Source organism: Priapulus caudatus, unplaced genomic scaffold (genome assembly GCF_000485595.1).
Source record: "Priapulus caudatus unplaced genomic scaffold, Priapulus_caudatus-5.0.1 Scaffold875, whole genome shotgun sequence".
NCBI classification, from domain to species: domain Eukaryota; kingdom Metazoa; phylum Priapulida; class Priapulimorpha; order Priapulimorphida; family Priapulidae; genus Priapulus; species Priapulus caudatus.
Window position 1 is genome coordinate 42248 of NW_014577936.1, and position 11814 is coordinate 54061.

Genomic DNA, 11814 nt, shown 5'->3' on the forward strand with positions numbered 1-11814 from the left:
ACCGTGTGCCTGTCCTCCCCCTCATATATTATAGAGATCAGTGGTTTGCCCTTGGAATGTCCCGCTCCCCGCCAGCCAATCAGCGCTGCTTATGCAAATTAATGCCACTATGTGAGTGGGAAAAAAAATCACGCGTCCCGCTCATAGGTCCCGCTCTATACGCTGGGCGGCGCCACCGTGCAGGCGTGGTCGTGGTTTGGTCGTGGTGTACATTCTGGTCTGTGACACGCCTTCTCTGTCGTAGTTGCACTGTTGATTATTTTGTTGTGTTTTGAGTTGTTGGTCTGCTCTGTTCGAGGTCATGGATGCTGAGGCTTTACTCTCTAGCTGTTATTTGAAAGTAATTGGTTGTGTATTGGCAGTAATCGTACTCGTAGGCATAGCCATAGGCGTAATATGGCGAATTAGAAAGTCAAGGTAGGCCCACATGATTCACGTATCACCCTGTGGTACAACATGGATAGAGATCGAGCATGGTTGTGAGAGCAAAGCCGTTGAGTTACGCTACATGGTTCTCAATGGAACCATGCTCTCTATCTTTGTACCACAAGGGCCAAGTTAACAGAAATTGTATTGAACTATCTGTCTATCAACACGAATTTAGTATCCTGATTTTTATATTTTGACTTTTGTCATCATGTCGAACGGTACGCCAATAAAGAAACGAAGCCGAAGGCGTACCGGCCAGTTTGGTTCAAGGATAGAGAACATGGGTCCCAATAAAACCAATGTCATTTACATCAATATAAATATAATATTATATCAATATAATAGGTTAGGGTTATGGTTGGGTTAGGATTAGGGTTAGGGTTAGGGTTAGGCACATTAATTGGTTTTATTGGGACCCATGTTCTCTATCCTTGGGCCAAAAGTTTTATGCAGTGGCTAGAGGTACGGTAGCCGTCGGTCGTTGAAGCTCCTTTTTGGCGTTAGGATTAGGGTTAGGTTTAGGGTTAGGGTTAGGGTTCTATTTAAACTCTCAAATCATGAATTTATTTCCCAAGGCGTTATTCCGAAATCTGGCGCCACCGCCGCCATCTTTGTCTCGTTAAGTTGTAAGGGTTGGATCCTTACACGGTCGGTTCTCCTGGCCGTCTGGTAGAATGAAGCACCCCGAGTCGATCTCAGGCGGTCCCTTATTACGCTGGCAGCCGTGCCTTGCCTGGCTTGCCGGGAATCCTAGTTGTAGGCTGAGTGTGAATCTGTAGAATCCCGTAGAATGGCTTCGACTCGTATGTGACGGTATACCCCTTACACTCTCCTCTCCTTCGAAGCAGTGTCCCGGAGGAGATCGTGTAATGCCAACCGTATCACATGCTAAATGCACTAGTACACTTCCCATAGCATGTGGTTATGTGCTGCTGCTACGTTGCTCATAGCGCAGCACGCATCGTTCGCGCATACTGGCAGGATAAATTGATTCTTCACCTGCGGTTATGCCTCTACTCGACATATTTTCATGGCCCATTATTCGACATTTTTATCGCTTGGTCGACATGGCACACACGCTTCTTTGTCCTTAGCGTCCGCTAGAACAGCGTCAAGGTGACGTCATTCGTAGCACCGTATAGTACTATAGCAGACGTCCCAAGTCTCCCGGTCTCACTGGGAGACTCCCGATATGAACGCTGCTTCCGGTGCCCCGGAAATGAGGTCAGAAGCTCCCGGTTTGTAACATTTTTTAGCCATATGAAAATTTACATCAGTAAATCAGTAATTCTAAATTTGCCGTTCTTTGTTGATGTAATTTGATTCCAGCGAACAATAAAAGGCGATAAAACGATGATTTTACATGTATACTTTATAAAAAATGGTGGGTGCCGCGACAACACATATCGCAGCCCGCCACAATTTTTCACTGGTTTTTGCGCACTGGCGAAAAACGGCGATGGACCTGGCTCCCTTTCTTGGATTGCTGGCTCCCTTTCTTGGACTTTCCCAACTTGGGACCTCTGCTATAGGGACCCTGGAACCGAGGGGCTAGTTTTGCACTAAAGTTCTTTCGTGCATCTGACAACGGGTGTGTCTTTATCATAACTCTAGCCCCTGGAGAGATTCTGCTGCCCCGGCGGTGGGTATCATAGTATAACTTAGCTTTAGCTGATGCGGCCTGTTGCTTGGCTTTAATCCGCTTGTACAGCGGGTTCGAAACTCTCTCCTCCCCCCCAACTGGAGGTCAAAATAAGAACATAATTTACGTCCTAGAAAAATTTCAGCCGGCGTGTGCCCAGTAGTATCATGCTTCGCAGAGTTTAACGCAAACTGCAAGTCTGACAAATGCACATCCCACGTTCTATGATCCCCAGCAACGTATGACTGCAACATAGCTTTAATGTTACGGTTCACCCTTTCAACCCAATTCGCCTGCGGCCTATATGCCGTAATCAACTTGTGCCGTATCCCCCACTGTCTGCAAACGGCCGCAAAAGCCTTGGAACGAAACTGCGCCCCATTGTCGGAGATCAGCCAACGAGGGGGCCCAAAAATCGAACAAAACGATCTGTCCAGACTCAATGCTACATTACTGCCTGTAGCCTTCCTTAAAGGAATAAGTTGCGACCATTTTACCGTTTCACCACCGAGATTCATTTATGCTAAAACTGGTTTAATATACTCATCTGGTAATCTATGTTTTAGAATTGCCTGAACTCATAGTAGATCTATCAAGTGCCTAGACACGAAAAGTTTGGTTGATGAGCACTGTCTCTAGCAGTGCATAAGCCTGGGAACTTGTGATTGACTCTTACAGCTATGACGGCATATGGACTATCACACACACATTAACATTAGCATTTACTTTTACATCATTGACATTATCAACGACATTACCAACGACATTATACGTGATATTATCTGTATCGATCATCAGTGACATGATAGTACGGTGATTTTAACACTTGACTGACTAACATTATCAATGTAAATAAATTGGGTGTGGTTTTACAACAACCCAGCACAGAGTTAGAGAGTGTAGTTTTTAATAATTCTTCATTTACCATAAAATGTTGGGTAAGTCTCCTCCACTGTAATCTCCACGGTAGTTACTGGGTTCTTAACTTATCCTGCAATACCACATCATAAGGCAGCAGCCTCTAGCCAGTAGTCTATGTATATGCATATTTATTTATTTATTTATTTATAGACAAGAAAAAAAGCATAAAGATTACCCAAAGGACACTGTTGTGCTTCACCAGATAGGAAGAGCAAAATATGCTCCTAGTTTGTCACCATTTCCATTAAAGCTAGAGACCTACCTGCGTATGGCGGAAATACCCTACATTGTAAGTATTCCATCATGGCTACTAGGGCGCGTTTGTTTGGGACGAATCCGTCTGATCGAGATCATATGATCCTGATCCGACCAAACAAACGTAAAACTCACTTTCGCCCATTTACGTTTTGCTGTGACCTATCACGGGATGGTTCATAACAAAGAACAAGCTGTGATTGGCTGAGGCGTGGGCCGCAATATTGGATCCTGTTTGAATACACATCTTTGCTAGCAGGGTCGGGTTCGGTGGATCGAGATCAAGTGATCCGACCAAACAAACAGTCAGATCAACGAATCCATCGGATCGAGATCCGTGGATCCGACCAAACCAAACAAATGTGAGCGTAGCCATATTAAAATATCACATGATGAGATGGTGCTCGCTGATTGGTCGGATGAGAATTTGTCATCGTTCCAAGTTGCTGCCTACCCCCACACATGCGATTTGGAAGCGATTTCGGAGCGACGAGTTGCTGAAATTCAAACATGTTTGATTTCTTGCGACTCGCCGCAAGCGACCAGAATCGCTGTCGCACGTTCCCCCGCAGACCTAGCGATTTCTCATGCGACTTGGCTGCGATTCTAGAATCACAGACGAGTCGCATACATGAGTTAACAAGTTGCAATTAAGTCTGCGCGGGGCTTAACGCATGCGCGCCATCTGTCGACCGAAACGTAGTGCAGTGACTCGCATTGCATTGCAAATAGGGTTCATCATTAATTTAAATGAACCTTGAACTGCAAAAACAATATATGATGATGACGAGATACAATGTTGATAATTATGTTGCGTTTAGAATGAGCATTCGATGGAAATGTCGTCAAAGGGCAAGACACCGTGGATGACTTATAATGGGCTAGACATCGCAGATTCAGAATTCTGCATTGGCTACCTGACGGAGAAGTTGGGAACTGATATGAGCAAGAACCTCACACCGGAGGAGAAGGCCATTGCACATGCATTCCAGAAGATGACCGAGGAAAGCCTCTACTGGTAGGCATATAGTATTTACGCAGACCTGTGGTGATTACTGACCTTGGTAATAATATCTCTTTACAACCCAGTGTTCTCGGTAGTGGTCTACGGTCGGATCTCATATGACGGTAGCTTCGTATCGCGATCTTTCATATATCAATGAATTTCGTGTAGATTTATGATGAAAGGTCTGTGATATGATAGGGGCAACTATTACATATGTGGGAATTCTTGTCCCGGTGTAGATAATTGTTGGTTTGTCTCGATTCTTTCGATATCCAGTTGCTGGGTTTTCTGTTTTGTGTCTGCTGTGATGTGTGTCAGTGTGCTGATTATCTAACCCCTAAAAAATGAGCCACACTGTCTGGCAGGCACATGATTCACCAATATACAATGCAAGTGTATCCCCCAATGTTTGCTTGCTTGATATTTACAGTTAGTTGTGGCTGGTTAGTTCGGGCAGTGATATCACGTATGCCATAGCTGATAATTTGTAAATACACACAGGCACCGTAAATTGTGAGGGTTTAGAAATGGATGAACTATAATAGTATAATTTCTATACTTGTACAGTACTACTTTCCTATTTAGCTGTTCTGTGAGTGGTGTAGCATTCCGCTTCGTTCTGACAATAGTGCCTCATAGTAACATTAATTCAGATATATATAGTACAGCTACATTCACATCAGGGAGGGGGTAGTTCTCCGTATAAAACCATGTGGTTCTTTCATAAATAACACTCCAAACATGCTACACCAATGTTTTATACATCGCTGACAATCTTGGAGTGAAAGGCATGCTGTAAGTTTCTGACCAAGGCATATACTTATGCCTATATACTTATAGGCATATATGTATATAAGCGATCCACTGGCAAACTGATGACATCTCACGTCGTATTCTCATACGTGTGTGTGAATTCCACACTGGCATGTCTTATATTGGAATGATTGGAAAACGCTTTGGATGTGTAGGTCTGCAAGACATTCTGCTTGAATCTCAGGTTGTTGCCACTGGATCCATTAATGGTGTGCTCAGTGAGCATTGTGAATATGAATAATGTGCATAATTATGAAAAATGACGATAATGCTTGCATTCGTACAGGACTATGTGCTACATTGCCCTCGCAGGCGACCTGACTTCAGTACGCAGTATCATGCCCTACACTGGTTTCAAGCTGTGGTTCGTTCCATTAGCACTGAGCTCTGTCATCCGCAAGCAACTATGGGGACAGGGTGTGGGGCGACACACCCGTGAAGAAGTTGAACATATCGGCGAGGGAGATGTGAAGGCTTTGTCCGTTTACTTGGGTGATTGCAGCCTGTATTCATGATTAATTAGTGCATGCTATAAAAATTGCTTTCAGCATTTGTACTGTCGATTAACACAGTTTGTGCATAACGTAATTTTAGTATCTCTACTGTTTGCTGCAACAATGGTTTGCTTATTAAGCCATGGATCGAGGAATGCAATATAAGTCAACTTATTACCTGCATTTTCTTGATCAGGGTTTCTCACTGTTATTTTGTTAACGACTCCAATATGTTCGCCATTGGGCACCGTTACCCCAATGTGAGTTTGGGAATGCGTTGTATACTGCCGCACAATATTGTGAAACTCTTTGAAATCACGTAATCTCCTGCATTCTGGGTGCTAATACACTGTCACGGGGCATTTTATATGCACGTAAAATACACGTTTCTCGCATGCAGACCATAACAGGATGTCAACATTTTTACTGTGATGCGTGCTGTGTGTGCGATTTTTATTTTGTGTCTTCTTTTCGTTTCGGTATGCATTTTACTTTTGCATGCAAATGAGACATCTGATGAGCAGCTAGAAAAGCTTGATTCTAAACAAATCTTGCGATTCGAGAAATAGTCTACGCTGTTCTAGATATAGTACACACCTATTATTTTTTCTGTCAGCATTTTCTGTTAATGCATATGCTATTCTACTCACTATCAAATAACCAATAATTACTTCCAGCTAGGGTCGTGGGACTTAGGAGTATGAGGTGAAGCCATTGATGTTTTAAGGAAGACAGTGTACATGTGCATCAAAGAGTAGACATTAGTGGACATTTTCCCCACTTGTTCCATATTTTCTGGCAAATTCTTATTTCTTTGTTCCATTATCGTGGATTTCAGTGCAGACGCTACAATTTCTATTTATTGGAAGTCATCCACTCGGTCTTTATGGGCAGCACATTCGATAAATTCTTGTGTTTTCAGATAGCCGATGTGCTAGTGTTCGAGTATGACGGTCTTCACTGTGAAATGCTGTAATTATATCTTCGCTTTAGGACTATGGTAGAACAACGATGGGTGATTGAAAAGGGTGCATCACTTCCCGAGTTAAGTGGAAACATGATACCTAGCTACCTGATACCCGCGTTCGTCCATCGAGTAAAAAAATCAACCCATGCCCAAGGCATAGGTCGCCACAGCAATTATGAAGTCATATCTATCACGAATGGCGACCTTAAGGCTCTATCTGATTACCTGGGTAAGACTACTTTTGCAAGAATAGTGTAGCTAGCTCTAGACTGTGTCTGTTAATTGCAGTTTCCCCATAGCTTCGACCCTTGGATACCTGTTTCTTTTTGTGGTAAAAGCATAACTACGATAACGATGTATGTATAACTTAGGGACGTATATAGCTAGCCAATTTTGTTTGGGGGGGGGAGGTGCAAAGCACGTGGCACAAACCACGTGCCAGTTGTGTTGTGGGTGGTGCTCACTATGTAACAAGTCAACCCTCGGTACTTATTACCGGTAATGCTTTGCGCCGGGGAGGGAGAGGTGGAAATGTAAAATTGTTGATGTGTGATGAATCTCTGCCAGCCGGAACATGTATTCCCCCCCCCCACCACCACCACGCTCACTCTACAGCACACACAATGTCATATAATTATTATATAACACGTGTGTGTGTGTGTGTGCGTTGTATAGTGGGGACGGACGTAATTCCGTTACGGATAAACAAAACAGTACTAAATAAACTATGGAGATATTTTTATATTATAGTTATCAGAATACATAATGGATAATGATACGCATATATATAATAGTGAATAATAGTGATCTTAGGCTTGTTTTAAAGGTCAGAAATAAGGGAATAGAATATCGAGTAACCAAATTTATATCGTTGAATATGTGTGAAGTTAATCTGGTAATGTGTAAGCATATAGTTATTACTAGCCTTTCAATGATAGGGTACTGGAAACTATCTTTATTACTATTAGGATGCAGTCTATGTTGGGTTGGCTGTAGTCGGGACACTGTTCGCGTGCTTTAGCTATCATTTATGATCTTGGATTCAATTCTTCTTGGATTGATTATGATTCGAGATTGATGTGATAAAATAGAGCATGCGTATGCAGCGCAGATATTATCACTTTCCCTCCTGGCGCAAAGCATAAAGGGTAATTTCAGTACCTGGGGTTGTTATATAGTCACTTATAATTTTACACCAGGTATGGTGACCATGTATGGTTTGACATCATACTCCGAAGAAACCATTTTTACCGCGATACAAATAATTTAACTGCAGTCAAATTATAACCATTTCACCCAATCAGAGGCCTTGTTACACGTAATGTAACCACGGATAAATTGTCAACAGCTCTTTCTAAATGCAGTGAGTTGATCATGTGAGTACATCAGTGAGATATATATATATATATATACAACTTACACGGTATCACAGAGAAGTGATCATTTGACTGCAGTAAAAATTATTTAACCGTTGTGTAACAAGGCTTATGATTAGCTAAAATGTGATTATTTAACCGCGGTGAAAATAATTTATCCGTGTTAAAGGGATACATTATTCTAGGTTCTTTGGATATTTTCAGTTAAAATAGGTTAAAATTACGCTACATAACAAGGTTTATGGTTTTAAAACTGAGGGCTATACCGTTGCTTACAACGATGGTGGTGCCACTGGAAGTGCATCCACTAAAAGTTGCGCAAAGCAATGTTTCGGCTGCAGGCTACAGACCGGGGGTGTTTCTTATTAATTAATTTAGGAGCAGAAGCAAATTTTTCAGTGGATACGCTTCCAGTGGCGCCACAGTCGTTGTAAGCAACCGTATAGCTGTCAGTTTTGAAACGTGTAAAAAACGTTTTTAATGAATATTGAACCATGAAACTTTTTATGTACACAGTACAGTAGCATAATTTTAACCTATTTTAATTGAAAACATCCGAATAACCTAGGGTAATGCATCCCTTTAAGTTATTTTCGCCAATGTAAATTTTTTTATTTCTGAGTACGATGGCCAACCATAACCGTTTGCACATGACGATGTAGCATTTTCGTGGACCTTAGTCTATGGCAGTATGGTTGAGAGGGTCTATGTCCCCCCCGGGTACTGCCGGAACGTACCCTGGTTACGGTCCGGTATACCGGAACGTACCCTGGTACTATCTAATATGCCGGATCGTACCTCACTTACTCTACTAACGAGTCTAGGGAGTCGACTACGCCTACTCCTTAACCCTAACCCTAACCCGAACCATACCAGGGTACGTTCAGCAGTACCTGGGGACATAGACCCTATGAGCGGCAGTATGAGTATCTACGTTTCTCCGAGGTGGGTGCAAAACTGCCCCCCTCCTCTGGTATGGTGGTGGTGGTGTGTTGGCATGGGCTTAATTGGCTGTGGTGTGCTATTATTATTAATAGTGCTGCATTTTTTTGCAGCGAATCTGTTTTTGTTTACGTTGACCACATTCTGTAGTAGTTTGTTTCTGAAACCCTATGCTGTAAAATACTAAAAGTTTAACTCTAATTTATACTAATGACATGGAGCATTTGTCCACATTGCGCGTTTATCAACATTGTGTTTTTAGCCTGAGCTCAGAGTGGTAATACAGATTAGTTATAATGGGAATTGCTCTTCTACTATGACATCAAAATACATTGACTTCATAGCCTTACGATAGTGACGAAGTTATGTAACGGACATAAATTGACCATCAGTCGGATTAATTGACAGTTATAGCTTTAGCAAAATAGTATTGTAATAGGCACATTCTAATAATGCTGCAAGTGCTGAAGTGCTACATAGTACAAGATCTAAGCACCAAAAATCAGGTTCATATGCCCAAACAAATGTATTTCGAAATTTAATGTGGCATTTTGAAAATATGGTGCCACGCCCCCTTAAAAGGCCAAATCTGTTGGGGGAAACAAAAACACTATAGCCTGGTCGATTTTGGAGACCCTAGCAACAATGGCCAGTGTAGTATGGTTTTCTCGCTCCAGCAATAGGTCAATTATTGCATAACATGAAAAACAACAACAAATATATGTCACTTATTGATAATTCACTGGACATTCTACAGGTGAGAAGAGGTTCTTCATGGGGGACGAGGCCTGCACAGTTGACTGTGCACTGTGTTGGTATGCTGGCTCAAATGGTCTGGAACATGCCAGGCTCACCACATGAAGCACTCATCAATGGTAGGTTGGCGGATGGCGATATGTGCATAGTCGTTTGTGTCTTATCCTCACACCATCTAACATATTTTTGCTAACATAATTAATTAAATATTTACGTAATATAAACTGAAATTATCCAACAGGAAAGCTTCAAAAACCTGAAGGAATACGCCTACAGGATGAAGGAGACTTACTGGCCGACTGGATGCATGCATTCGTGCCCAGGAGAAGAAGGAAGAGAAGAAAAATGATAAGGTCACTGTGACAGCATAAACACACGCTGTGCATCCTGCTATATACGGATTGTCTTGGAAGAATCGTGTCTAGATATCTCTAAATATTTCATAAGACTGATACTGTGTGCTGCTCATGTGTATACGTAGGTATACTGCTTGCATTTTCTGTCACAGATGTTAGACTTGATGTATTCGTAGTAGATTAGGTATGTTTTTAGCTCATCTGACATAGTCAGATGCAGCTTGTAGAATTGCATGAGCGTGCGTCCGTGCATCCGTCCGGCCGTGCGTCCGTCTGGCCGTGCGTCGTCCGTGCCGTCAACAGTTGGGGCACAATTCTAAACGGGCTCGACATACGGTCACCGATATTCGGGACGTGCGGGAGGTAATCCGAAAACGAGTTGGGATGTCGAAGCTGGGGTCAAAGGTCAAGAGGTGAAAGAAGGAACATTCCCCCTTAACTTAAGGTGATAGGGAGGAATGCAGAATTGCGGCACAATCTAAACGGCTCGACCTAGGCTCGTGATAGTCAGTGTATAGCTTATGGTAGGGAAAGCCATCACGGTGCCGAAAATTGCGAGGTCAAAGTTCAGATGTGGGCCACACGGGCCAGATTTTAGACATTCTTCTGAGGACATGGTACTGACAGAAGCGCGATTGGAAAACTCTTTGTGTTCAGCGGCTGACTAGCATTTTTATGGCTTTTTTGCATAAAGGACCATGAAAGTGCTCTTTCTGCTGACATGTGAAGAGTCAAGTGATCGGATAACTTTTTAGACCCTTCAAGGGAGGGTTAACATCATGGATTTGTTTACTGTTAGAAAGAATTTGACTGCCGTGCGTTTGCTAGTTAGAATCTATTTACATGCCTGGATCGTAATATGAGGCTACAATGTCACAGTGAAAATTTCAAAAAGCTAAATTTGGGTTGAACGAAGAGTTTTGTGCTCCTTTCAAATCGTTATAATTTCGTTATTGGGCATTCTCGTTACTGTCAGTGTGTTAATGTAACTTAATTTATGCCACTGCCAGTTGCATGGTGGTGGCGCCTGATAGTACGGGGTGTACGTTTTTTGCCTAGGGCGTTAATAGGTTACATCGGTGGGGCAGCTGCGTCTATTTCTAGTCCTGTAGGCTCTGTGCGTAGGCCTAAATGGATGGAGTGCTTACCTTATTCTGTCTTGCAGAAATAGGTTGGTTGCTATACTAATACGATGGGATGCTTTATCATCTTAATACATAAGACATTCAAACATAGTCGCGCCATTCGTCGGCCAACTTTCCTACGTCTCCCAACGGACCACTTTTCTGTCGAGAAGGTTGCTGATACTATCCCAGTGTTCGAAATAAGGGCTATCAGGGCTGTCACGTACTTCGTCCAATTTCCACGTAGGATCAAAGTTAGATCTGTCCGCGCTAGCTTGTCCGCAGGACAAGCAGCTTTTTAGGAGCAATTTTCACTATTTCTCTACCATCGCTGGCCGCTTGCTGACGGTTATGAAAATGCTGCCGGAGTAATGTAACCATCGGTCTGCCGCAATTCCGACATAACCATTACTCCAGTTATAAACATTGTATGTTGAGAAGTTATTTATAAATAACGTGGTACCGCTTGCTAGCCCTATTAAGAACGGTCTTGCTACGGTTAGAAACCCAATCAGGACAATCCAGTCTGATGACAATCAACATTCTGTATAGAAATCAGTGCGCACAGCCTCGGTCCGCACCGCTACCGCCTCGAGAAACGAGCAAATTGTAGAGAGAGAGAGTGAGGGGAGAGAGTGAGGAGAGATATAGGAGAGCGCGCGAGCAGAGAGACGAGACGAAGAGCGGAAGAGAGAGAGTGATAAGTGAGAGGGAGAGAGAGTGCGAAGAGAGA

At 42.8% G+C, this 11814-nt stretch overlaps 1 protein-coding gene across 1 annotated transcript; it reads left to right on the forward strand.

Annotated features, from left to right (window-relative positions):
• The first annotated feature begins 204 nt into the window (after positions 1–204).
• LOC106814134 (failed axon connections homolog) lies at positions 205–9706 on the forward strand. The gene is made up of 5 exons (XM_014818419.1): positions 205–417; positions 3143–3281; positions 4069–4265; positions 5353–5558; positions 9603–9706. The coding sequence occupies exons 1-5, from the start codon at positions 302–304 to the stop codon at positions 9704–9706; spliced, it is 762 nt and encodes a 253-aa protein (XP_014673905.1). The 5' UTR covers positions 205–301.
• The last annotated feature ends 2108 nt before the right edge of the window (positions 9707–11814 follow it).